Source organism: Lepeophtheirus salmonis, chromosome 1 (assembly GCF_016086655.4).
Source record: "Lepeophtheirus salmonis chromosome 1, UVic_Lsal_1.4, whole genome shotgun sequence".
Lineage (NCBI taxonomy): Eukaryota > Metazoa > Arthropoda > Copepoda > Siphonostomatoida > Caligidae > Lepeophtheirus > Lepeophtheirus salmonis.
In genome coordinates, this window is record NC_052131.2 from 4,847,715 (window position 1) to 4,875,700 (window position 27,986).

A 27,986-nucleotide genomic window follows, 5' to 3' on the forward strand; every position below is an offset into this window, starting at 1 on the left:
CTTATATATACATGTCATTGTACGTCAAAAAAATGCGAATTTCGATTCTGCCAAAAGTGGCTGGGTACATTCATATAGCGAAGAGTAGGTTATGAATAATGATATGAACTTGAAAACAATATAGAGAGGAAGAAAAAGAGATATGACTCATCAATATCCATGGAATGAATTAAATCCTAGGTAGGTATTTCGAATCCCTAATGACTTTAAAAGTACATAATTTGTAACATTATCATATATTAACAAAGATGATGATGTGTTTCGTCATATTTCTCTTTGGAAGCTTCGATATTTTAGTAAATATGCATAAATATTTATTTTAAAATCAAAGTTGGAAAATGAGGGTGTGAAAATTAGAAGGAAATTATTGAATTCTTTAACTTTATTTAAATCAAACTATTTTTAGAGGAAAGTTATTTCCATTAATTTTTTGAAGAAATTATGTTACACAAACTATTCAATTAGTATATAGAGTACATAAATATCATGTCATGTCATACTATTAATATATATTAATCCAATTCAGACTTATATCCAAAATATGTATGTATTTGGTTGATTTCAATGTCGCTTTTTAAAGAAAAATTTAGGTCAAAGAAAGGTAATGATGTAAGATACTACAAAAATACTATAGGTATTTTGAGACTTTAAAAAAATATGTTTTAGAAAATTTAATATTGATTATAGTATGTCTAAGCAATATATATTAATTTTCTAGGACTTAATAATGGAAATTTCTCACTCAAAGAATGCAACACATTTGATAATATCATGCTAATTTAATGCGAGGTTGCAATATTTTTTTTACTACAATAGTTCCGTTATTTTTATCTCTACATTTATTTTTCTAAGTAAAAAAAAAAAAAAAAGAGTTGACGAGTCCTTTATGGTAGACTAACTATTAGTTACAAGGTAACGACTGCATTTAAATCATTTTTGAGTATTTTTCAATATATTTTCTTAACGTAAGGGATACACATTATTGTTTTAATATTATGTATATTTTTATAATTCAAAAACAATCAGTATAGAAAATAAATTATTTATATATTAAGAATAAGTGGGTATTATGTAAAAAAACATAAAATACTCATGTAGAAAAAAACATAAACTAAACAATAACATCTTACTTTGTCCTTTATCTTGACTATAATAAATATAGAATTCAATGTAATTATCTTGATGTCTTGAATAAGCGTTTTTTCCCTTGTGATTTCTACTATTCTCACTAGAGATAAATATATGTATATTTTAGCAATACTATGGAAATCAAATTTTCTAAAGCATCCCCACTTTCATATTGCTTGGAATATTTTGTAGTATAGACCAAAAATAGTTCTTCCACTAATACTAGTACGAATTTTGAAATCTCTAATCGCCTGACAAGAATCTCAATAACGAAATAGCATTAGCATGCTCAAAATAAAACCGAACGAATCAATAAGATAAAAAAATAAAATAATAACTGAGCACTCATAAATAGGGAATGTAAGTTTTGAAGAAAATCATTTAGTTTTATTATTTCATTACATTTTAACTACTTTTTTCAGTAAAAAAAAATTATACTTAGAATGGCAATAATTTAGTAATTTATTTATTTGTTTGGAGATCCTATATCTTTGCCAGAGTAATATGCCAATATGGTGATAAGCAAAATAACTGTATTATCTGTAATTAATTTATCTATGTTCTTCAGTATAGTAATATTCCAATTAGGTGACACATAATTTAAGAATAGGATTCCCGACTCAATAGGTTTGGGAATTGCCAACATATTCAGATATTTCAATATAAGTCCACAGAAACTGAGGTCTCTTATATTATTTTTTAAACGCATAATCACTTAACAGTTCCAAATAGCTCTTTATATGTAATAGCAGAATAGAATATGATTTGCAGTCCAAAATATCGAGAAAAGAGAAGCACGTTATCTTTACGAGTCTAGAATCATGCTTGACTTGTTTTTCAATGACAAAAGAGAATCAGTAGTAATAAAGAAATCAGTTTAGAACTTGAAGTGACCAGGTTTTATAATTATCCGTATAGACCGTATTTCAAAAAGTCCAACTTATAAATAGATTATCACAGTCTAGGATGTTGTTCAATTAATTAGCATGCTTGTAATATATTATTCGTTTCAATATTCAGTTCACATCATTTATTCTGATTCAAACACTGAATCTGAGACTTGTTACACCCCATTTTTATTATATATATATAAATATATTATATTTAATCATGTTTTGTTTTTTTGTGTAATTTCATGATATACTTTAATTATCAATCAAAGTAAATAGTAAAAAAAAAAATTTTTTTTTAAACTTTATTATTAACTATGCTCATATTCTGTAATTGTTTTGTTTGTTTATCTTATATATGTAATTATAAGTATTTACTTTATGCTGACAAACTATAATAAAAAGTAAAATAAATGCTTGAATGACAGTTTTTACATATTTCCTCCTGTTTTAATACGTCTAATCCTACCCCGTACCATGCCTCCTCCTACCTTGTATCATGTGACATGATTCATGTCTCGTCCTGGTGTATCAAGTATCCTACTTTTGGTTAGTTTCGAAAACACCAATAAACGGATATACATTATTGCACTACATCAAAAATACTTTGGGATTATTTGTCTTAGGTAACTATCTATTCCATGTTGCCCCTGAGTTGAATTATCTTTTAATTTGTGAAACTTATGACAGTTTAAAAAAAGATTGATTTTTCTAACATGTATCCTCACTCTCCTCTACATCAAGAATACAAAATCACTCTTATTAATGAAATAGTTTTCTTAGAGTAGGAGATGAAGCAGAGTTCACTTTCAAGAATTTGAAAGTGTATGGAGGATGAGAACTCTCTCTGCTCCTCACTAGGTATCTGAGTAGATTATTCTGTCGTTTTATGGTACTCCTTAGTTCTTAGATATAGAAGTATACGATGATTGCGTAGAAGATCTAGATGAATTTATGCAGAAGGACAAAGATCAGAAGTCATGATCACATACTTGATATGAAGAGGCATCTGCACAATGAACGATCCTTCCATTAAAGGAGATGTGATCCACAGAATGAAGCACTTGTTCAAGGGATTTCTCTTTAAGAATCGAGATCCCTTGAACCGACCATGTCATTGAAGAGAGTATCCGAAGGCGTGTGAATTAGATATTTATAGGAAGGTGAAGGATGGATGGATAAGGAACAATATATCTTATTGTTTTGTAGGAGAGATCCATCAAAATGAGTATAAATCTTCTCTTCTCTCACCTCCCTTACTGCTGAGTAATGGAATTCAAAAACCTACCTACACGAGTCCATAGGTTTTGTGAATCAAGAAGAAGCTGTAAATCCGAGCATATGATTACATCGTTTGTAAACAATAATGAATAATAAATATAAAATAAATTAATAAAGTTATTTTATTCATATTGGACTTAAAATAAGGAATTTAAATGTAAGTTATTATAACCATTTGTAAACGTCCTTCTCTACTGGGGGATTTATCGGTAGCCTATTTTACTAATATTTTTATTCATCTACAGAATTGGTGGGTTAACAACTATGGCACTCACCACTTCATCTGTTCTTTTTCGATTATGCGGATCTCTACGTCAGACTCTATGCATTTCTCCTATGAGCTCAAATACTAAAGTGACGTCCCCAAGGAGGCCGCAAACTGTATTTTCTCTTTTCTGGAGTTCCCAAATGGATAAAATTCCCAAGGGAAGGAATGGTCTGTCATACTTGTCTTATTTTGTTTGTCTAGGCTTAATGCAAAATGTTGGTCATTTCTTGTAGGGCTCATAGAAGCGAGTCGTTTGTGGAGAACTATGACTGACTTAGAGAAGGAGCCGTTCCGTGCCACCTACCGCATAGAAAGAGATAATTTTGTAAAGCCTTTATTGAACGAACAGGACATTACTGAAAGATCCATTCAAGTAGGAGAACTTTAGACATGCTTACGTCTCAGCTCTTGAAATAACATGCCATTCTCTGTTAATAGGTTCTTAAAAAGAAGATTCGTAAATATTCCAAGGAACGAAGGGAAATATTTGCTGGTCGGATTTTCCAAAAAAAGCTCTCTTCATATAATATATTTATTGCTGAGGCTTGGAGTCGTTCCAAAAGAGTTCCCTCTCAAAAATGGAAGGACCTGACTCCCGCTGAGGTACTCGAGTATGAGAAAAAAGCAAAGTTTGAAAATGATAAACGAGACTTAGAGTACGAAAATAATCCCTTAACTAAGGAGCAAGAGGTACAATATATTGAACTCTCTGAAAAAATTACCAAGTTGAAAAGAGAAGTCCGTGCAATGGAGAAGGAATTGAGAAGTGAAGATAAATAAGTTATGTCTTTGCTGAATTCTATTTGATAATATCTATTTTTTTAAATTATACAATTAAATCTTATAAATGTATGTACAAAAATATATAAAGCGTATATACACTCTCTTTCAATCAATCTAATAATTATCAGTATAATAATAGTTATAGTAGGTAATAATATTTATAAACGTTTCTAAGAAAATATCGCAAAAATAGAAGAGTTATAAATAAAATGGATTTCCATTTTATTTATACAACCTAAACATATTGTTTCCCTCGAATGTACATATATTTCATTTTTGGAATGTCTGTTGTTGTAATCGCATATTGTTCCTCAAACCCTGATGGAAGAGGGTGGTCGTGGATACATTTTCAAAGTGATGTTCACTTAGTATCTAGATCTATAGGCAGATCCAGTATTGATGGTGTAGCTATATGCAGGAGTATGACTGTAGGAAGTTCTTTTGTGAGCAGGAGCGCTTCGAGCTTGAGGTTGAGCATGATTGGTATCAATACCAACATTTATTCCAGGAGCACGAATTATGGAGTAACTAGAAGAGGGACTTCCGTACTTTGTAGCGGTTTTGTAGAGATAACGATTCTGAGGAGGTCCCTTCTTTTTGGGAGCATGGCGTCTAGAAGAAAGTTGAGAGACAAGAGGAGCGGAATGAGATGTCCGACGATCAGTTTGCTCAGCTGGAGGGGCTACTCCTTCCTTCTCGGCAACAATGATTTCTTCGTCCTTGTCAGCGATTACTCTTTCTGCAATCTGTTTGGAATCGATGGTGATGTGACGACTAGTAGAGAAATAAAGGGCATTTGTTTCAGCAGATACACCGGTTGGTGTATCAAGTCGGAGTGAATAAAATTTTGGGCTTTGGATTGGATTCTTATTCACAACTTTATTGCGTTGAATCTATCAAAAATAAATGTATTAGTTATTAGTACATGTTCAATGTTCATGGATTTATATTATATCCATAAGTTCTATCAAAATCTATGTATTCTTGTATTTGACGAATACATAAATGCATTAACATTGTTTTATATTTATAATTAAGTAATAAGTAAATACAAAATGCCTTTAAATGACTTGGAATAAAGCCAAAGAATAATTCAAAGAGAAATAACAAAATTATTAATAAATGTTGTTAAAAAAATATTTACTTTTTCCAATAAGAGTGATATATTACAAGTTTCTACGAGTATGACTTTTTTAAAATGTTCCTGTATGTATGTATGGATCGTGTATTGGCAATCTGCATGCCTATCATCTCCTCCAAATGTGCAAATGCACACCAAACAAAAATAGATGAACAAAATGGAATAAAGGTTAAATGCATCAATTCCAAGTTCATTAGGGTGTGTAAAAATATATTTACATATGTAGTTATCTCTCATGGAACCAAATAAAGGAATCCCAAAATGGACTCTACAGTGTATGTACATACCTCTCTTTCTTGCCTTCGAGAATACGTATCAGCATAGTCTGCAACGGCTTGAGATGCCATGATGGTGAGCATGTCTCGATACTTGGCACCAGACTTTAAAATAAAAGGCTCCTTCACGCTCTCAGACTTGGAGTGAACAAAGCAAAGTGAGAGCAAAAGAACAAGGAATGTCGATAATAGATGCTTCATGATGGATTCTTTCCCGGGTTCCATGGAATTATTTGAAATAAATATAGTAATAAATCGGTTTGTGATAGACTCTGAAAAGATAAGAAGGATGTTAAAGTAGAGTTAGTAGATAGTTGTGTTTGAACCCGGATTTATATTTATCTTAGATCATACTATGCATGTACATAAAATTTATATAAGTGCTGTAGATGGAGAAAAAAATATCTGAGTTCCATCTCATTAGGAGGCTTATCATCGCCAAAAAATTATTACAGATACTTTAATAGCATAGAAGGATTTTTTTAAATAATAAAAAAATGCTTTGTCATTTCAATGGAGCAATGATTGGAACTATCTATGTATATAAAAAGTTTAAAATAATATATTGGCTGTAATTACAATCGCATATATCATTTCTTATTTGCTCTTTAGTTTATTTAAGATATTGTTTTTGTTTTTTTATTCAAGGCCATGTAAAAATTATACATGTATATCAAAAACCACACCTGAAAGTTGTCAAAAAAATAATACAAAAAGCATGTACATATGCCAATAAATAAAATCATGAGAAGAGAGGAAAGGAGGGAGGTTAAGTATCTCTTGTTCATTTAAGGAGAAAGAGACCAAAGGAAACACTTTTTGATGATATACATAAATAAACAATATTTTTGCAAGTATTTTTTGGGCGTTGTCACAAGGGAATAATAACGGAAAAGAAACATTGCATATCTCTAAGGCCATATGTAATTCTCATTGGATTTGATGGACATTGGTGGTTAGTGGCTAGGAAAAACAAAAATATATAAATAAACACTGCATACCTATAAAGAAGAGTGAATGTCGATTTGTTTAAAAATAACACTTGGGAAACTCAAACCAAAGGAATCTTCTCCAGGATGTTTCTTTGGTGCTATCCGGAGTTATTTTCGCTGGGTGATCTACTACGCTACTCAAATGCCACTACGGTAACAACAACTAATACTAAAGCACTGTTTTCATGATTGTAAATAAATAATACCCTTACACCATCATTTCCCTCGCAAAAAGGCGCGAGCTATGGCACGCCTTTTCATGGGGTTCATGGGGATTCTACAAATTCATGTAAGGTTTTATGTTTGACTCGAAGTACGTACATTGTACTCATACAATATTATCTACATAAAATTCTACCTACACTTAAAATCAATGGAGCGGCAGTTTGTGGCTTTTCCAGTAGACACCCTTGAGCCGCGTCTCACACCCAAAATATAACATAATTTCCAACTTACAGAATTCATTATTGAGTTTCTGTTTTTTTTTCTATGTATGGTCATTCAACTCAGGTATTTGCAAAATACCATTTTGTCTAAAAATACTTGTGGAAAGATTACTATTAAAACCTGAGTTATTGTAATTTTGTATTTTTTTGCATATCTGAAAATATCAAGAGCGAAATCATAAAAAGTTGCTTCATTGATGGGAGAAAACCATTTTTTCTGGGTTTTTTAAAATATTTAATAATTATTTTAATGGTCTCTAACAAATGATAAGTTAATAACTTTTTAGTAGGAGTGTAAAAATTGTTTAAATCCTAGTAAATGTGAATCAAAAATAAGATGTTATGTTAGCTGCTTTAATAGATAACATTTGCTGACAGAGATTATTATAAAAATTATAGTGATCTTTGCTCGATAATATCAAAATAGGGAGAAGTAAGTAAGAAAAGTAATGACGTATTGCAAATTACCAGCGTTTACTTCTTTTAAGAGGGGATTGTCAAGATGATTTTTTACATTCCTACTCATCACCAAACAGAACTTAACCAATGAAGTATGAGTGTTTAGATATTTATAGGTCATTAAAAAATAAATTTAAGAAAAGTTATAATTTTGCGAATATTGCTTCTTTTCTTTGTTTTTTCCAAGAAAAAACAAAGAAAAATTAGGATCTGATCATTTTCTTACTAAAAACTTTTTGGTTGTGTCTTTCTGAATTTTGATTCTACTTTCATTTTAAGCCGATTTTTAAAATGAACTTACTTATCTTACATAAAATCGGACATTTAATGCATTTATAAAAGTCCCCAGACACCATAGAAAAGTACATCTGTTATTGCATATCTTTGGTGTAAACTGTTTTATAAATGCATAATAAAATAAATAAATAAGTTTTTAAATATAATTATGATATAATCCCCCACAAATGCTATTTTAAATCTAGAAAGTTCTCCTAATGATATAAGTAATTCATTTCCCCCTCCCCCAAAAAAACACCATATGACAGAGAACTGGTATTAACAAAAGTCTCGCTCCCGCCTTCTCCTTGCGCTTTTTTTTTCATAACAAACTACTCAACTATAATCATAATTACTATACATTTTCATAATATGTTAAGAGTGAATTAAATATAAACTCTGGTATGTTTGTTTTATTAGTGAGCGCACTTAAGATTAAAGTACTCATAAGTAGGACTGGGCATACGGGAGAGATAGATATGGTACTATTGATTTAAGTTTATTTTTAAAATCAACTGCCTAGATGGTTATGATTAAGCAGGAGAGAATATGAAGCGTTTCTGCTCTAGAAATACGAATCTTCTATATTTCAAATAACACTACATTTCCTTAATAATATTAGATTCATTATATCGCACAAAAATTGGGGAAACTATCAATTTTTTATTAGAGGGAGATATTATTACAGCAATAACTTGACGAAGAGTATAAGTATTGAGTAGTTTAAAAATGTGAACAACAAATTTACAATTTCAGATTTAAAAATCGATTATAATCTCGGAGGAATCCATTTTTAAATCCGGAATATTTTTTAAAATAAAAGAGTGAGAATAATGTATGTATATTAAACAAACAATAATAGGTTGAAAAAACGCGTTGGCTATAGAAAGAAACCTGTAGTAGTCACTTGGTGTCAGGTCCGGAATGTAGAGGGGATGCATAAAAACTTCCCATCTGATCTCCCGTAGCTTCTGGCGTGTCATAAAATATGAGTGTGGCCTGGTGTTCTCTTGATAATGTATGTTGTCTTCTATTCACCGATACTATCCACTTATGTTCTCTCGCCAGATTGAAACGGTCGAGTTGGTCACAGTAGAGGGCATAACTGAGTGTTTGACCAAAGGGGATCAGCTCATAGTAGATTGTTCACTCCCAATCCCACCAAACACACAGTTTCACCTTCCTGTGAGTCAATCCTGGCTTGACTACGGTCTGGTACGCTTCGTTGGCTTTAGACCACGACCGCTGTCGTATTTGACGTAAGTGATCATCGTTAGTCACAATCCGCTTCAGAAATGACGCGTTTTTCCCTTAGAGGTAGTAAAAATATGGTGGATGACTTCCTATGAGACCTCCATGTACTCGACGCATGATAATTTACGACTGAACCTACCAAGCGCAGTACTGTCGGAATAGTGTTTGTAGTATACACTCACACCTTTACAGCTCCTTATCATATGATCCAATGTAACCAAGACATACTTAGTTAATTGAAAGGGTGTAAAACAGAAATACGAAATTACTTCCCGAACCTAATATTACAACTCCTCGATGTACATATAAGTAAATTTATTCATCTGCACTCTGCATACGAGACCGTGATTAACCGTAATTTCGGGGGGCAATAATATTTTCAAAATAGGATTATTTATTGACATAAAAGTTGTGTGAGTCGACTATAGGCACCATTAACAGGTCCCCATAACATTACAGCAATAACAGTATACCTTCTGTCTATAGTTAGAATGAAATTTGACTGAGTTAAATTAGTGAAGCTGTGTTGGATTATCGAATTTATTATAGCCTACAACTATAGGAAAATGATTCTTTATTTTTACAGAATTATCTCTTCCCTACTTTGGGCCACGGTATGATATGAATGATTCATGCTCTAAAAAGACATGACTCCTTGGCTATACTTAATCTATAACCAAGCCCTCGATATAATCATAATCGGTCAAACAACTTCGTACCTTTAATAAAAAAATCCAATCCAATCCATCATTATCTTTCAAACTCTTTGAGGGCTTTGATATTTAGACATAAGCGCCTTGCAACAGATACATAAATAGACAATTATGGACTTGTGACAGTTATATTGTAATAAGTCTATTAATATAATAATGCATATTATCCTCAACGAATAGATAGATACATATGTGCATGGTACAATGTATGCATAAAATATTAATGTTGTACTCTAATAAAGAATATGCACAAAATTATGAACTGTACGATTATATGCTTATATGCAATTCATCAAGGAGTTGACACGCTCTGCTACATTTCTATGACAATATCAAATGAGATTGAAATCTCAGAAGCTAAACTGAATTAGGATAATTAAAAATTGGATTAAAAAAACAAAAAATACAACTTTATGTGTAATAAAAATGTTTATATTGCTACCTCCTAGACACATCAAATAAATACCTAGACATAATGATGGAGTCAATCAATTGCCACAAAACTAAGTACCAAAAACAATGTAATTGGTAAATAATATCTTCTTTATGACTAAACAAAGGGAATTTACTTTTTATAGTAGGTCTGACAAGAATTAATGGAGGAACAATGATATCAAAAACATTGATTCTGGCCTTTAAAAAAATAACAATTTTTGCTTGGAACGCATGATTAATGCACTTATACCTAATGAAAATGAACTACGTAGTTTTTGAGAGCAGCATATATGTAAATTGTTCACAAATATGATAACTGATGATCATACATTTACAATAGGACGTCATTCTCAAATATTTTTACTATTTTGTAGTTTGTATTTATTTGTATCATCTCTTGGAATAAAATAAAACAACTTTCAGCGGGAGCAGTCTATTACTTTCTGGTTGCCATTCGTTTGAATCAAGGAATCGGCCGGAAAGATTTTGTCAACTGTCTTTTGAATTTGCAGGCAATAATTCTCCTCGACTATCTGGAAATGGATAAAACTATATCAAGTGCATATTATTCATCGTTATTGGACTGTTTGAAAACCTAGCTGCAAGAAAAACACCCACGATTGGCCCACAAAAAAGTAATTTTCCATCACGACAATCCACCAGATCACACCTTCGGAGTTGTGGTAGCAAAATGAATGGAAATAAGGTTCCAACTTTAGATGGACACAACACTAGCAATCTCACGCACCTTCAATCATCTGTCATCCATCACCATACCACGGATTCAGCGTGACTTATGCCCATATGCATACTCTGAAAATCTTGCAACCACTTATATTCTGTTGCAATCGAAGATGCAGGGTCCCCATAATGTTGGTCAGGCTTCTGTTTAGTCTCCTGAGGCGTTGACCCTTCAATAAAGTAATGTTTAATGAATACGCAAAGTTCTGTTTTGTCCGTTTTTTGAAAACCACTCCATTTCCTCCATTCTAACGAATATCAAACATAAAGAAATAAACTGATCTGGCTGAAAGTTGGTGTATATTCTTCAAAGATATGCTACTAACTCAACATAGCCTCGATACGGACTAATAGTACCATATCTCGAACTTTGCACTGGCTTTTCAAACTACCTACTCAATACCTCTTGTATGAAATGATTGGGGAAGGACTTTATTTTTTGAATTTGAGGTTGTTGATGACGTCACAAAGTTTTCAAAATTGTGAACTTTGGAAAGATAATGTCATATGAAGCTAAATGTGGTGCATAATTTATATTTGTACAACTCGTAAATCACTAGGATAGAGGAGAAAATTGTTTCAAAGGTTGAGACTTTAAAGGATTGAAAACGATTAAACTTTGATCTATAGTCTAAGATTGTGGCCTTGACAGAAGTTTCGTTGCAAAACATGCAACTAATCAAAGTTTATGACAACTGCTGGACAAGAAAGACAGATTTTGACGAAACACGCAACCACTTATACACTATGACATCAATATTAAAAAACGTTTTGTAAGTCAAACATGAGACGTACAAACGTTACGGTATAACCTTGTATTTCTGTTAACCTTGGTTACTACCAACTAATTTTGAGCCTGGTTAATATAAATTTGGAGGAAAGGTTAAGAGATGCAATGTATATGTTTATTTGAAGGAACCACAGGGGAAGGTAGATGCAGTTTTATCCTCCAATTTTAGAAAAACAATCACTTATATAAAGATGAACCCCATTTAGGAATAAGCTCCGCAAGGGTTTGTCGAACTTTTGAAAAAAAAAAAAATTAAAAAAAAAATTAAGTTTTTTCGAAAAATAAATTCACACATCCATAACTATTCTAAAAAAATTAGATTTTTGGAAAAAAAAATCAAAAATCAACACCTACACACAAAAATAAAAAAAAAAATTGAAGATATAAAATTATTTGAAAAAAAACATTTAAATATAAAATTTTTTATTGAAGAATTTCAAAAATCTATAGATATTTACAGAAAATAATATTTAAAAAAAAAAAAAATTGAAAAATTAAATTAAATTCCAAATATTAGATTTTCCCTTAAAAATCAAAAATTCCTAGTTTGATCGAAGTAGAGTTGGAAAATAACTCATATTTCCCATCAATTAATTAATTATCTTAAACATTCAATAACATGTATACGATCATATGGTTTACTATGTACAATATCGGGGTTGTGAAAGATGTGCTCCTTAACTAAAACTGACTTATAGCTTTTTTCTAAATAATGCATTTATTAACCCTCGTTACCAATTTTTTATTATCAACGTATCGATGTGGTTTCAAGAAACGAAATGGTTCTTTGCAGATCAGTGTAAAGTGATAATGTTTAACCATTTTGGAGCTATTGAAGGGAGAAAGCGTTACCGCAATTATTGTTTTTTCATTGGTGGGTCATAACCTTTGATATCTTATATCAATAGTATCTGAATTTTATATCTGAATCTATCTATATTTCCTTGTTTAATTGGACACCAGGTACCAATTACAGGGGCGTCCGGAGGGGCGAGCTGGAAGGGCCGTATCCCCTCCCAAATTAAGGAATTTTTCCTTTTTACTAGAAAATTTTCCATTTGATTTTTTTTCCACAGAAAATTCATATTTGAAATCTAATTTAATTTTCCAAAATTTTTGAGAACAGCGATAGATTTTTGAATTTTTTTTTCTAAAAAATTCAATATTATAAGAATAGCTATTCTTTGAAAAAAAAAAAAAATATTTGAAATTTTTTGAGAAAACTGTGGATTTTTGAAATTTTTTTACAAAAAAAAATAAATTTTTCTATTTCTTTAAAAAAAAAAAAAAAAAAAATTAAAGGAACCAAGCCTTCCCCCTCCCCCTCCCTCAAAATATCATCATGTGGACGCCCCTGATTTTGTATTTTTGTGCTAAGCGCTTTTTTGTTATAAAAAAATTATAAAATATAAATTGATATTTTACATACATGTATTTCGTGAGATAAAACCCCACCTACTGAATAAAAGGGGAATATACTTAAATTTAAACGATGAACCAGGATGTATTGCATTGATTTTGTAGGAATTTGTCTATTTCTTGCAGAAAGAAGCGTTGTTTACATGTAGGTATCCATATAATATGTAGATTATATGTACACCACTCCTGACAATGTCTTTTAAATGCATGTTACATAATGGAATTAAAAAACGTATATGAATGGATGATCTTTCATACATAGAATCCAGTATGTACCCTTGAGCCCAAAAGTATTCGTACCCCTTCAATATTTGCCATATCCATATTGAAAATCTTTAAAAATTGTTTTTAATTTTCTTTTTAGTAATGTTTTTGATAATAATTATTGTTTATTGACTAAAAATATCAACTTCTTATGTTAAATACTTTTTATGAATCGGAAATATTTTTTGATTGTTTCTAAAGTATTCATAGACCTCCAAAAAGGTAAAAAAAACAAAAAAACAAACACATTTTCTGTATTTTTTATCATGGTGAAGTGTGGAAAGATTAAGAGATTTATATAAAACATTCGAGAAATCAAGAATTTCCTTGAACTATCTTATGGGATATAAAATTGTGGTAAACCAATTTCTTGCTTCAGTCTTATTCAACACTGAACATGATCAAGACCAATGAGTACAGTGAGAGCATCGCCCAGCTTGTAGTCAATTGCCATAATCAAGATGACAGCTACAAATAATTTTTCATCAAGTTTTCCATCCCCAAATTATTTGTCCAAATCACCAAATTCAAAGAACTGGCCATGTCAAGAATCTTCCTCGACATAGTAGGAAGTCCAAGCTCAACACAAGTGAGATATGCAGTCAGACAGGTTGCCAAGAATACAACAACAACTCTTAAATCCCTCCACCAGGGGTTGAAAGCAACATGAACTCTGGTTGGATGATAAACTGTGCAAAGGGTTTATCACAAGAATGGGTTCCGGGTTGTGTGCCAAGAAAGAGTACGCTCCTCAAGAGTAGGTACATAAATGACATGTTGAAGTATCCCAATGACCACAAAGATGATTAACTCAACTTCTGGCGCACTGTGCTTTGGTCAGATGAGACTAAGGTGGAGTTTTTTGGCCACAACCAGCATCGGCACATTTGGCTACAGAAGGACCAAGCCTTCAAACCCGAAAACACTATTCCAACAGCGAAACACGATGGTGGAAGTATCATGATATGGATTTGCTTTGCTACTGATGGAACTGGAGAACTTCAATAAATTGATGGCACCATGAAAAAAGAAGAGTATATCGGGATTTTTGAAATGCATTTGCATCAAGTAGCAAAGATGCTTAAGCTTGGATGACATTGGTGTTTCCAGTAATACAATGACCCAAAGCACACATCCAAAAAAGTTCAAAAAAGGCTCAATAGGCATCCAACAAATCTCGATGGCCATTGGAGATTCTGCGTACAAGAGTTGGCCAAAATCGATCCCAGTGTTTGCTCCAATTTAACAAGGATTAATCCCAAGCCTATTCAATATTTGAAAAAAGCCAGAGGCCATTTTACAAAGTGTTCAGTCATTTTGCTCTTAGGGTATGAATACTTATGAAACGGCAAAAATAATATTTTGTTAATTTATTTCAAAAAAGGAAAAAATTATTATGATTTTTTCTAGTTAAGAGTAGTTTTTGATTGACTAGAGATATTTTTAAATGAGTTTGGGGATCCAACATGAACATTTAATTTTGACATTTTTGTGAAAATACGAATAGTTTCGGGCTCAACTGTACATACACGCGTGTCTGTAGGGAGTGGGCTGGAGGGGCTATAGCCTTCCCCAAACCAATGAATTTTTGCATTTTACTACAAAATTTAATTTTTGAATTTCTTTTTCAAAATATTTTATTTTTCATGAAAACCTGTGAATTTTTGAAATTTTTTCACAAAAAATTTAAATATGGAACTTGTTTTGATTTTTTTTTTTGAATAGCTGTGCAGTAATTTATTTTAAATTTAATTTTTTGAGAAAATCTGTGGATTTTTGAAATTTTTTCCAAAATAATTTAATATTTCTGTACAAAAAATCAAGTATATGAATTTTTTTGAAAATAGCTGTGAATTTTTGAAATTTTTTTCCCAAAAATTTTATTTTCAAATTATTTTCCCAAAAAAATAATATTCCAAATTTTTTTACAAGAAATTTTTTGCGAATATCTGTGGATTTTATAATTTTTTTTTTCTAAAAAAATGATTTCTTGTGAGTAGCTATGGATTTAAAAAAAAAATTTATAAAATTTTTTATTTCCGTATTTTTTTTTAAAAAACTCCACAAACCACGCCCCCCTCCCCTTCCTCAAAATATAATCTTGCGGATGCCCTGCACTAGTTTGGGGAAAATTAATTTTACTACAAGTTCTTTTGGGGTAACTTCAAAAAAAGTTACCTGACCTCCGTTTTTGTGTGAGGGCAAGAACCGTTTCAACGGTTCAAGGTATTATATCTTACTTGGGCAACCAAATCCTTACACAAAATACTTTTAATTTAACGATATTAAAATTAATGGTTCTTTAATTCTGGCCACCTTGTACCATAGAACAAAGGTAAGTTTGTTTTGTGTTATTCCAATCAAAACATAATTAAGTATTGAATGATTTTGTATCGAGGAGTAGAGGGTTTATATTTGGTGAGCATGAATACATTAATATTTTATAACTATTAGAACAACTACAATATTATTGTAATATTAATAGTATCTTTGGGAGTGCTCATCTCTGGTGTTAGTGACTCACACAAAGGTTAATTCATGCTATAAAAAAATTAATTTCATACCTAGTCACATGTTGTAATCAAAGTAATACACATATTTGTACATTATAATACATATTGGAGTTGAAAATCCGCAGGATTATATATGCATATATATATATATATATTTTTTTTTTTTTTGGGGGGCTACATTTTTTTTAATTAAAAATGAATAAATAAATAAATCTGCAGCTGTTAACAAAAAATTAATTTTTTAAACCTTAAATATTTAATTTTTTGAAAAATCCACTACGGTTTATAAAAAAAAATCAAATATCAAAATGTTGGTGAACTTTAAAAAAAAATCTTATCTATTTATAGAAAATTAAATTTTTTGCGAAAAAAATTCAAAAATTCCCAGTTGTTAACAAAAAATTTAATTTTTTGGGAAATAATTTCATAAATTGAATTTCAAATATTAATTTTTTTGGAAAAAAAAATTCAAAAATCCACACTTGTTTACAGAAAATTAATTTTTTTGGGAAACAATTTCAAAAATTAATTTTTGAAGGAAAAAAATCAAAAATTCAAATTTTTTGTTTAAAGGTAATTATATTTTTTTTGAAAAAAAAATCAAAAATTCACATTTGTTTAAAGATAATTATATTTTTTTTGAAAAAAAAAAATCAAAAATCCGCAGCTGTAAACATAAAATTAATTTTTTGGTAAACAATTTCAAAAGTTATATTTCAAATATCAAATTTTGTAGTAAAAAAATTACACTACATAGCGGTAACAAATTGAAGGAAGAGTTCATGAGTATTATAGTTAGATACTGATGTATTTTAAATTACATGAGTACTATAATGGATAGAATAATTACAATAAGTATTGAACTCATATTCATATGATTATTGTCGGCAGTTTCAGATTATGATAATGTTACCAGTCTTCCCTCCCTAACATTTCCCAAAACCACACACACAAATCATCCCGAGTCATGATGCTTCAATTCTCATGAAGGCATTTAAAATCTCATTCATTTCATAGTTGTGATAATGATTATATTATGTTAAATGTATCATAACTTTGAATATTAAACAGGAATACATAAAATGGTAAATACCATGAAAGGAGTAACCTAAAGAGGAGACTATGTATGTACTTATGTTTAATGTATGCATGTAGACCAGTCATGCTTCCAATTATTAGCATATAATAATAATTATTGCCTATAATACATAATCTATGAAAACATCATTATTAGAAAAGAAAAACCCAACCAAATTGACTACACGTTGGTATTTATAACATATTACAAATATTTCAATCGTTAAACTATCTAATATTGTGCTTATCCGCTCTGTTCAGGCGCTGATTCTATAATTTAATTAGTTTCTTTTTTTTATGACAAATGAAAAACAGGTCCAAATTTTATCTGGCTGGGAAATTTTTATTGCTTCGCGAGACGTCCCTTTTAGCGTGTTTACGTCTCGTTACAGAATTTATATTGTTAATTCAATTCATGAAGTATAAATAGTTAGTCCTAAAGTAATTCATGATAAAATTGATCACGTGTTCATTGTTTTGGCGCTTAGGAACAAGGGATTGAACGGTTAAATGATGGCAATCTTCATAAATACTTTGGGTGATGATTGATTTGAGTTTTTAACCGCAACACGGCAATATCTCACCCACGTGATATACAGAGGCTATCTTATCTATTAGTACACATTTTATTATTTTTCAAGAGTAAAATTTAAACGAGAGGTTTTGCTCTGTTCAGAAATAAGATGTCTTGTTGGCCTCCTCCTTTTTTCTTTTTGCACCAAAGTCATTCCGGGTTGAAAATATAAAATGTGTACCACTTGATAAGATCAACCCTGTATGTCTGCTCATATTATTATTTTGATTTGTTTAGTTCAAATGATCTTACACTAACAGCAAGCTAAGAAACACTGATCCTTAAGCCCCTTTTCCTTTATTATTTTGATTCATCGGCTACTTCAATTGTGTTTAATGATATTTTCCCATATGAATGCAGTTTTTTAAAGACAGAGTACATTTTGTCGAAGCTTTGAAACAGCATAATATTAAATGGCTTAGATTTTCATAATATTCTTTTTATCAATCAATCAAAAAATTCTTTGAAGAAACCATCAGTCTTCACAATCATTCTAATCCCATCCCATTGTATTTACTCAAATAGGGGCATGATTCAAATAAATAATGGTGTAGCAATTGGGAGAATGACACATAACTGGTCAACCATTGTACAATTTTTGCAATTTTCTCTTCATGAAGAATATGTGAGTGAGGCAATAAAGATCAGTTGGACCAGTACTGGGACTCAGGAGAGCTATAATAATGAGAAGTTGTGTGATTATGGTGTCAACGTTTGGGATGGGAATACTTATGATACTACTGAAATCTACCCTCTATTTTTACAATAACATTAGTGCAGGAAAATATTATAATTATATATAATCATTTAGACCTATAGTTATTTTATTATTCATTAAAAAAAAAAGAAACAAAAAGTAGGGGGGGAATTCATCACTCGGATGTGAAAATACACCAACATGATCTATTGGAGAATGAACAAAAGAAGAAAGATAGCACAAACTGTTTTTCCTTTTCTTGTCATAAACCTGTTATTTTTCTCGTTGTTTTGAGCACCCCTAGTCATCATTCCTTCCTTTTTTTAAATTTGATTAAATTTTTGACTAAAATAATTTCCCCTTTAAGAAAATAATTTTTATTTGTATTCCCTTTTTAATAAATTCATATTTCATTTAGTGACGAGTTTTTTTTATTTTTAGGAATCAATTTTTTGTATTGTCTTGTTTTGGGACAAGTGCCTAGTGCTATCTATGCCCTGTAAAACTAATTAAATGTATTTGTAAGGCCATTTTTATACAACTGATCTATCCACTTATGGATTGACCCCTGTAGTAGATACAAAACATGGATATGGAATTCACAATTCAATTTTGTGATAAATATAGCATTGGTGGAAGAAATTTTTTGTTCCTACGAATCCCATTTCCTCGGATCTCTTTTATGTAGAATGTGAAGAAGAAATAGTAAATGAAATAACAATAATAATCATATAAATATTAGTGATGGAAATCTTCAGACAAAAAAATTTAAAAAAAATCACGATGCTGTTTCCGATGAGATTCTAATAAAAATTCCTTGGATATTTAAACCTTTTTAATTAATAGTTAAAAAATACCATTTTTGCAATTATAATTGTAGAAATTATGTAAATATATATTTTGGGGTGGGGCTTTGTTTAAAAAAAAAAAAAAAAAAAAAAAAAAAAATTTAAAGTATTAAGTTTTTTGAAAAAAAATTCAAATATACAATTGAATATTTAAACCTTTTTTAAACCCACAACTATTCACAAATATTAAATTTTTTGGAAAAGATATCAAAAATCAACAGCTGTTGAAGAAATTTAAAAAAAATCTACAGTTTAAAAAAAAAAAATTCAAAAATTAAATTTTTAATATGGAATTTTTTTAATATAAAATTTATTGGTTAAACATTTCAAAAATATATATCTAGTTATTCACAGAAAAAAAAATTGAAAAATTAAATAGAAAAAAACAAACAAAAAACTTTTCATAACTTAGAAAAGTAATTAACAGTTAAATACTACTAATAAATACGATTCCGAATTGCAAATTAAACATTATTTTCCCGATGGTGAGCCCTATTCCAGAAAAACCCACCCTGTTCTCCGAATCTCAATTCCAATTAATCGTTTCATTACTATTAACTAAATATGTATCAAAGAAGGAAACGCTTGAGGATTCAACCCCAATATTATGTGTTTATGTTTATGGTGTGTGCAATGAATGTACATTATTATACCACCTTCAATTCCTCCTTTTCCTACGACAACAGATAATAAGATCACAGAACCAGGAAATAACCCCCTCATCTCTATGTACAACGATGATTAACTCCATCAATAATCTTCATAATATAATCAAAGGGGTTATGTAATATGCTTAAGCAAATAATTATAATTGTAATTGATCATTACAACTAACTATAATTTAACAACTTGATTGCAATAATTCACAGAAAAGGATACATATGCCAGAGGTGTCCGAAGGGGGGAGGACTAGAGGGGCTGTAGCCCCCACAAAATTAGGGATTATTGCTTTATAGTAAAAAATTTAATATTTAAAATTTAATTTTTTTTCCAAAAATATTTATTTCTTTATGAACAGCTTCGGTTCTTCAATTTTTTTTGAAGTCTTGTGGATTTTTCATATTGATTCAAAAAAATTGATTTTTCATATTTAAAAAAAAAAATAAAAACAAAGCCCAATTTTTTTTCAAAAAAATTATAAAAACAAAGCCTGATTCGTCCTTGTATGCTGTTGTGACTATAGTTGAAATTTGGTCTGGGCCGGCTCAATTTGAAATAGTTCCATCTAAACCAATGTTTCTAAAAACGTCAATAATTTGAATTAACGCCGAAAGTCTGTGGTTCTGTAAACGAAATACTGTACGTGTACGTTTGCTTGGATTGAGAGACAATAGAAATGGATCCTGGTTTAAGGACTCAGAGGGAGTCAAGTTATGGTAGTAGGTAATTTTATTCATACTTAAATATGGATATTTATTGACGTCATACGGTTCCAATTCAAAGCTGATCTAAGAGCAGGTATGAGTAAGTGATCCTGGAGAAGGGAGTGAGGGGCCTGTGCAAACTTACTTATTATGGAAACAGATCTGAACTGTGAGAATAGGAAAGGAAGAGCCAAAGGAATGACGAAATTGATGAGAAGGAGACGCAGTAGGGATAGAGGATGACAAGGGAAGAGTAATGCCGAGATTTACTTCAACTTCCTAGGCATGAATAATATCTACTTCTACTCACTATCAAAGATTTATGATGACGTAATTCCTAACCCATAAATCCTTCATATCCGCCACCCATACGTCACTAGTCATCACTCATTTAGACTAAACTCCAGGCCTCATTGTATAGCCCTACATAAAAACTACTAACTAGTTTTGACCGTATGACGTCACTAAATATCACTCTTCAAAGTGTGAAGGAAATGTCAGGAGATAAATTTAACTGGGAATGGAATTACTAAGAATAAATAGATAAGGAAATAATTTACTGGCAATAAAATTAGCGGTCACGCACTGTTGTAGATCTCAATATCATTTTCATATCATACTTTTTTATCCGCTATTAGCGATGAGAGTATCATGAATTGCACTATAGTTAGCTACATAACCTCCATAAATTCACCAAAGGGAATAAATAATTTGCGTACGTCAAATTATTAAGTGACGTAATTTGTTATACATCAAAATGGACATCGGACGAGGAAAAAGTTTTTTGTATCCAACTTAATTTGTGCAAAAGGATCACGTGGTCGTCGTTTCGTTTAAAAAAAACTTGGACGAAAGAATGATAAGAAATGAATGTGTGATTGTCTGAGCAAAAATATTTCAGAAATGAAGGGATGGACGGGAAAAGTGTGAACGGCTTACTGGTCTCAGAGTTCGTATATTCTTCATTTTGTTCATATGGTTTTTACACTAACTAACATCATAATTGAAGGATACGGCGTGGCGTCTCAGGGTCTCAAAAATTGATATTTTACTACATAAAATGAACCAATTTCCAATAAATATGCATAAAACTCCATCAAATGGCTTTAAGAAAATATGAAAATACTTAACAACACTTGAATACAACTTGATATTAACTATATATTTGAATATAATAAAAAGTCCTTTGTACTAAAAATGGCTAGATTTCTTCAATTATAATTATTATTTTGTTCGAATAGGGACGAGAAAGGAAGGATAATTAAAGAAAAAAATGATATTATTTCCATTTTAATAGTTAATTTGTATCTATAATATGGAAATAAGATTTGATGCCAATCTGACGAAATATCTTTAATACATTTTAAGGTCAGATGTATACTAAAACGAGGCAATAGAGGGATATGATAGAGAGTAAGGCTTAAGTTATTCTATTTGTTGGTCCCATTTTATCCTCCAATAGTTCACTATTCAGAGGAGTCTGCAAGATTATATATATTTTTTTTTTTTTTTTGAGGGGGGAGGGCTAGGTTTTTGGGATTTTTTGGAAAAAAATTTCAAAAATGCACAGTTCTCAACAACAAAAAAAGAAATTCATATATATTGGAAAACAATATCAAAAATTAAATTTCAAATATTCAAATTAACGGAAAAAAGTTTCAAAAATCCACACCTGTTTACAAACAATTTCAAAAATCCACAGTTTACTAAAAAATATTTTTTTGAGAAAAAAATTTCAAAAATTAAAAATGTAGCCTGGCTTTTTACCTCATATCAATTGGATATTTAATGAAGGGACATGGTTTCTACTTGACAACTCAATTTTACAAAGCTTCTTAAAAAACCAATAATTTCGTTCAAAGAATTCCAGAAGAAGTACAGAATCATACCAAATAGGAAGTGTGAACGTCTCTTTTATTGTTTAAAGCTATCTTATATCTTATTAATTCAATGTGGTGTTCTAAAGTATTAATTGTGGCTCGACAGTTTCTTTCGACCACAAGCCCTGGTCAAAACAGAAGTCTTTTAACTACGAGTCCAAGTCTATAGCTCTCCCCTAAACTACAAGTTAAAGCCCATTTGTAAAAGTATTGATAACTAGATTCTCCATATGCTCTACTTGAAAATATGCTAATCCCCAAAAGATTTTCACTTTGAGCCTAAGATAATCGCAGATCAATGAATCCTAAGTGCAACTTTAATCAAAGTCGCAATACGATTCCCCATCTCTGCTTATTGTCTCTAAATTATCTCAAGGATCAATTGAACAAACATATAGGTATTCTGCCATTATAGATAGGTTGGAAAGATTCAGTAAATTGAAAGTTGAACAGATTCACTTTTTTAAGAATTTTGGATCCCAGTTCTTTTGAATTCTATAACCCGGTCCAATACATATTATTTAATTGTACTAAAATAAAAATTTGACAAAAACCTATAATACATAATTATTTCTTGTCTTACAAACTTATTGAATACATTCTGATTCAATGTACTCAACTGATATTTAAATGTGTAGTTATAAAAATGCACTTACACATTTAAACATATTTCATCGTGAAGTTATGACGTAGTGCTTTAAAACGAGCCTATATCCCCTTACAAATTATAAAATAACTTGTCACAGAAATGATGGAACTCTTTTTGTCAACCAGGGATGGTTTAAGCTTGAGTGGAGCCTGAGTTAAAGATATATGTGAGGGGCTGTTTTCTTTTTTTCATTTCTGAGAATGTGTTTTCATTTTTTAGTTAAATTATTTCACTTTTATAGAAAATAAAATCTAAGGATCTTTATTTTTTTAAAGACCATTTTTTTGGTAGAAAAAAACCAAGAAGATTGATTTATTTTCTTTTCTTAGAAAAGCTGTTTAATAATATTTTGTCTATGTTTTTTTTGTATAATATAATATTCATGTCTATTTTTGTAAAAAAAAAAAATATTAATAATGTTTATATTCATAGTCTTTTTTAAATCCTTTCTCATATTTATATTTTACGTATTCTTTTCATCACGTCTTCCAATCATGTGCTCCAAGTGTCCCTAAATTGGTTCGGTCCTGAATCGTTACGTATTTTGTGAATCCCACCCCTCTATTGACATTTTTTTTTTGTAATTCATTAATAGAGATAGATTGTTCTCAAAAGTTAGTCAAACCTTAAATCGGCTCAACTAAGGAATGGTAGAGTTCACAAATTTGAAAGATAATTCAGCATTTGATTTTTAAATTTAATATGAATTATATGTTACTTTGTCTTAAAAAATGGTCTTTCAATTCAAATTCAATGTTAGTTCCAAAAAAGGTAGTTTCCAAGAATAAAGTTTTCATGTTTGCAAAAATGTGTACTATAAAAGTGTTAGAAAGAGTGGATTAGCCTGATTTCATAGCCAACTACGTGAGACCTGAGAGACCTCGAACGGTGGCTAGGTTTGTTTCATCCATAATATGGGACTTCAAATCGGTCATGCCCCTGCTTTTGGTTCTCAAAAACCATCCCAAATTTTAGAGTACCTCTAGAAGGGACAATTTTGAGTAATATTATAAAAAAAGAAACTCAGTTTGCCAATTAAATGGGGAACGAGCAAACTAAAAAAAATATATATATTATCTGCAAGGTGATTTGACATTCTGCAGCTTGTTGTTTAAAAAATTGTGCATGCTCAGAAGAATTTTGACAGCGTCTTCTATTTTAGAAGCATATCTATGTAATTTTTTATTAAAAATTGGTGAAGATTGATTGATGATGATGTCACTAGCTGATATAAATTTTGACGTCATTCTATGGAACGGCGTTGTTGAGATTTATGACCGGACTGGATGGAAATTCAAAATTTGGAACAGCTATATCCCTATTGGTAACACTTTTGTTTCGTAAGAAGTATTTCATCTCAAGCGCAAAAAAACAACTTCACAACTAAGAATTATTTTTGTTGGAACTACGGGTTAAGTAGCTGTAAAATATGCAACGTGAACTAACTTGCAGATTGTCTTTGCATCAATAATACATCATGTATATTTATGTACTTCACAGAAAGAAATAAAATTCTGTATTTTTTAAGGACCTTTGATAAAATATAATCAAAACAAATCAATTGTCGGAATAAATAAATATTTTTAACATAATAAAAATACGTTTGTCCATATAGATATAAATGCACAAAGTTTGCATATGCAAGAAAGAAAAAATAAATGCAATTTTTGCATACATGACGTTTCTTCCTCCAATGCATAGATAAGCGTGTGCTATATTTGACTTTCAATAAAATGTGACAGTTAGATTCACTATCCCAGTTTGAGTATACTTTATAATGGGCGTCTGTTGGATTATATTTACGGGGGAGGCGGGAGGGCATGGTTTTTGGAATATTTTTGAAAAAAAAAAAAAAAAAAAAAATCTTTGCTACTTACAAAAAATTTCAAAAAATTAATTTTTTGGAAAAAAAAGTTGAAATAATTAAATGACAAAAATGCACAACTGTTCACAAAAAAATTAAAATATTAAATTTTTTTGGGAAAATTTCATAAATCCTTAGCTAGTCTCAAAAAATTAATTTTTTTCGAAAAAAAAATTAAAAATGAAATGTTTGAAAAATTAAATTTCAAATATGAAATTTAGTTTATGAGGGTTGAGTCTAGCCATAAATATACGCAACAACAAACTTGCTCACCTTTCTAGACAAAACAGGCCTCAAATTCTATATTAACCTGGTTACTAGAAGCCTCTAGAACTGAAAGTTACTTTAACTCTATAACCCCCTCCCCCAATCTACTTATATTGTTTTTAGACATTGCCCCATCTGCCCAACCGTAGACCCCCAGGATAGTCCTCCACCTCTGATGCGTAACTTATTCAGACCCCCATGACCTCGTGACCCCCACCCATGTCAATTTTCTAAAAATCCTGTATTTTAAAAACCTCATTCTTTAGCCATTTACAAAAAAATTGAATTTTTGGCAAAATAATTTCCAAAAACCATAGCTATTCACAGAGAATCAATTTTTTTGGGAACAAGTTTGATTTGTTGATATTTCGATATTGGGTGCTACAAACCCTCCAGTCTGACCCCTGCGGACGGCTCTGTTTAAACCCCTTAGAGTATAATTAAAGAAAGGATTCCCTGAGTAATAAGTAATCATCCTGAATATTTTATTAGTCTACATTCCTCAAAAAAATATTCATAGATCCAAATGAAGGGCACTTATTAACCACAGAGAAGTAGAAATAAAATTTTTATTAAATGAAAACCACAGTGTTACATAGGATACATTCACAGACCAAACTCTTTGGACAGAAGGATTTTCCTTTAAAATGTCTATGTACATTGCACATACTACGTATATTTATGCAAAGAACATCTCTGAACACTTCCTTGAATTATAACAAAAACAAAATGTCCAACTAACATTATAATTAATAACTAAATTATGAAAAATCATGCTGGAAAAGTACATAAATACCGCTTATCACGAATTATTCTTGTTGGGAATACTTATCAATTTCCACTTTGTATATTATTTAGGAAGCATGGCATTTTCCATTTTTTTATTTGTTCTTCCTGTTCTAATTTTGACATTTCTTAAATACAATCCATTCCGTAATTTAAACAATACGTAACTATTCAGGGGTGTCCGCGGGAGAATATTTTCCTTTTTTTTTTTTTTTGGGGGAATTATTTTTTTTGTGAAAAAAATTCAAATATTAAACTTTTGGAATTTTTTTTTCAAAAATCCCTAGTTATTTACAGAAAATATAATTTCTTGGAAAAATTTTCAAAATTAAATTTCAAATATTAAGTTTTTAAGAAAAAAAAATAATTCATAAATCCATAGCTATTTATAAAAAAATTACAAAATTTTTTTTTATTGGAAAAAATAAATTCAAAAAAAATTTCAAATATTAAATTGTTAGGGAAAAAGTTTAAAAAATCCATAGCTTTTTATAAAAAATTAAATTATTATGAAAATAAATCATAAAAATTAAATTTTTATGATATCAATATGAAAAATTAAATTTTTATAAAATAAATATGAAAATAAATATGAAAAAAAAAATTAAATTTTTATGAAAAGAAATATGAAAAATTAAATTTTCCGCTAAAAAATTTCAAATTTTTCAAAAAAATTCAAAAATCCACAGCTATTGACAAAAAAACATTTCAAAAATTAAATTTTAATTATTTAGTTTGTTTCCTCTGCTGCATAATTTGACCGAATGACCTTTGTAAGAAAATAAATTTTTATTCCTATTTTAGTGTAACTTTTTTATTCTGAACAAAAAAACAAAAATCTAGTAAAAAACAAAAAAATCCTTCATTTGAGGGGGGAGCTACATCCCTCAGGCCATCCCTTGCGGACGCCCCTGCTAGTTAATTCCTTTAATGGTAAGAACTAGGATACATAAATCATAGTATAGAGTGCATTTAGATCATGCCTAGTTCAAGAGACTTCTACTGACATTGTTATATAATCTTATATTTATTCCTGACACTCCCTCGGATATTTCAACGTATTAATTATGATTCAATAAAAAATATTCTTACCTTTTGAACTTGTGATCTCTGATTGTTAAAGGATGTCCTTTATGCAAAATGATTTAATTTTTCTTCTTTAAAAAATGAGGGAGTGGGAGGGTTGATTCCGAGAGTGGAGTAGAAATTAAACTAATTGTAGGGATAGTCAATCTTACTTTCATTCAAGGAACAAAAGTAATAATGAATTAGGAATTTATATTTGGCTTTTGAAAAAGTCACGCTTTATAAAATAAAAAATTTCGTTTACTTGTTATTATTTATATATATATATATAACCCTCGTTCCTTCAGACTCGATCACGAAGTTGTTTTTCCTCTTCTGTGAGATATACGTTTGTCTCAACTTCAAACGTGTGGATCAATGATGATTACTTATTGAATTAAGAAGAAACACACACTTGCAATGTCCCATAGAACATCAGGCGAGGAGAATCTCGCAAAGAGTTGAATGATTTTAGCGGAAAATGCGCCTTCCCTCCTTCTATGTAAATACGCCTAATACCATCATCATCATCTGCATACATCCCTCTTTCTATAGAATATAATTTGAAGAGCACACAAGGATACATTACGTGTGTAATCCAATAAACACCCAAAAAGAGGAAAGATAAGTTAGAGGACTCAATTTTGATCGGAGGAAAATTGTAAATTTACATCCTCTATAACTTGATCAAATTGTTATTTTTATGGTCTAATTTAATTGGGACATGCACTTTTTTTACTTATTAGTAATCTACTTACATGACCATCATGGGTATATTATTGTTTATTATTCGTATATATGCTAATTTGTTTTCTACTAGGACATAGTTCATCTGAAGCATCTTGCT

At 30.2% G+C, this 27,986-nt stretch overlaps 2 protein-coding genes across 7 annotated transcripts; one reads left to right on the forward strand and one right to left on the reverse strand.

The window, feature by feature from the left end:
* Positions 1-127: 127 nt before the first annotated feature.
* On the forward strand, positions 128-4,453 carry LOC121114594 (uncharacterized). 2 transcript variants are annotated; one of them, XM_071887297.1, is made up of 4 exons: positions 128-180; positions 3,545-3,735; positions 3,801-3,940; positions 4,006-4,453. In XM_071887297.1, the coding sequence occupies exons 1-4, from the start codon at positions 143-145 to the stop codon at positions 4,345-4,347; spliced, it is 711 nt and encodes a 236-aa protein (XP_071743398.1). In that variant the 5' UTR covers positions 128-142; the 3' UTR covers positions 4,348-4,453. The 2 variants fall into 2 exon arrangements, with proteins under 2 accessions (XP_071743398.1, XP_040564540.1); XM_040708606.2 differs by lacking the exon at positions 128-180 and adding an exon at positions 3,327-3,456.
* LOC121114564 (uncharacterized) lies at positions 4,365-27,550 on the reverse strand. 5 transcript variants are annotated; one of them, XM_040708573.2, is made up of 4 exons: positions 27,405-27,550; positions 27,167-27,307; positions 5,779-6,038; positions 4,365-5,243 (listed from the first exon to the last, which is right to left on the reverse strand). In XM_040708573.2, exons 3-4 carry the CDS (start codon positions 5,989-5,991, stop codon positions 4,716-4,718), a joined length of 741 nt encoding a protein of 246 aa, XP_040564507.1. In that variant the 5' UTR covers positions 5,992-6,038; positions 27,167-27,307; positions 27,405-27,550; the 3' UTR covers positions 4,365-4,715. The 5 variants fall into 5 exon arrangements, with proteins under 5 accessions (XP_040564507.1, XP_040564515.1, XP_040564499.1 ...); XM_040708581.2 differs by having other exon boundaries at positions 27,167-27,311; positions 27,405-27,542; XM_040708565.2 differs by having other exon boundaries at positions 27,167-27,286; positions 27,405-27,538.
* Positions 27,551-27,986: the final 436 nt, after the last annotated feature.

Excerpts from the sequence above, each read along its gene's own strand:
- LOC121114564 (XM_040708573.2), bottom strand. The coding sequence starts at position 5,991 with ATGGAACCCGGGAAAGAATCCATCATGAAGCATCTATTATCGACATTC. Across the intron at positions 5,244-5,778 it reads CTCGAAGGCAAGAAAGAGAG|ATTCAACGCAATAAAGTTGT; the intron begins GTATGTACATAC and ends TATTTTTGATAG.
- LOC121114594 (XM_071887297.1), top strand. The coding sequence starts at position 143 with ATGACTCATCAATATCCATGGAATGAATTAAATCCTAG. Across the intron at positions 3,736-3,800 it reads AATTCCCAAGGGAAGGAATG|GGCTCATAGAAGCGAGTCGT; the intron begins GTCTGTCATACT and ends CATTTCTTGTAG. Across the intron at positions 3,941-4,005 it reads TTACTGAAAGATCCATTCAA|GTTCTTAAAAAGAAGATTCG; the intron begins GTAGGAGAACTT and ends CTCTGTTAATAG.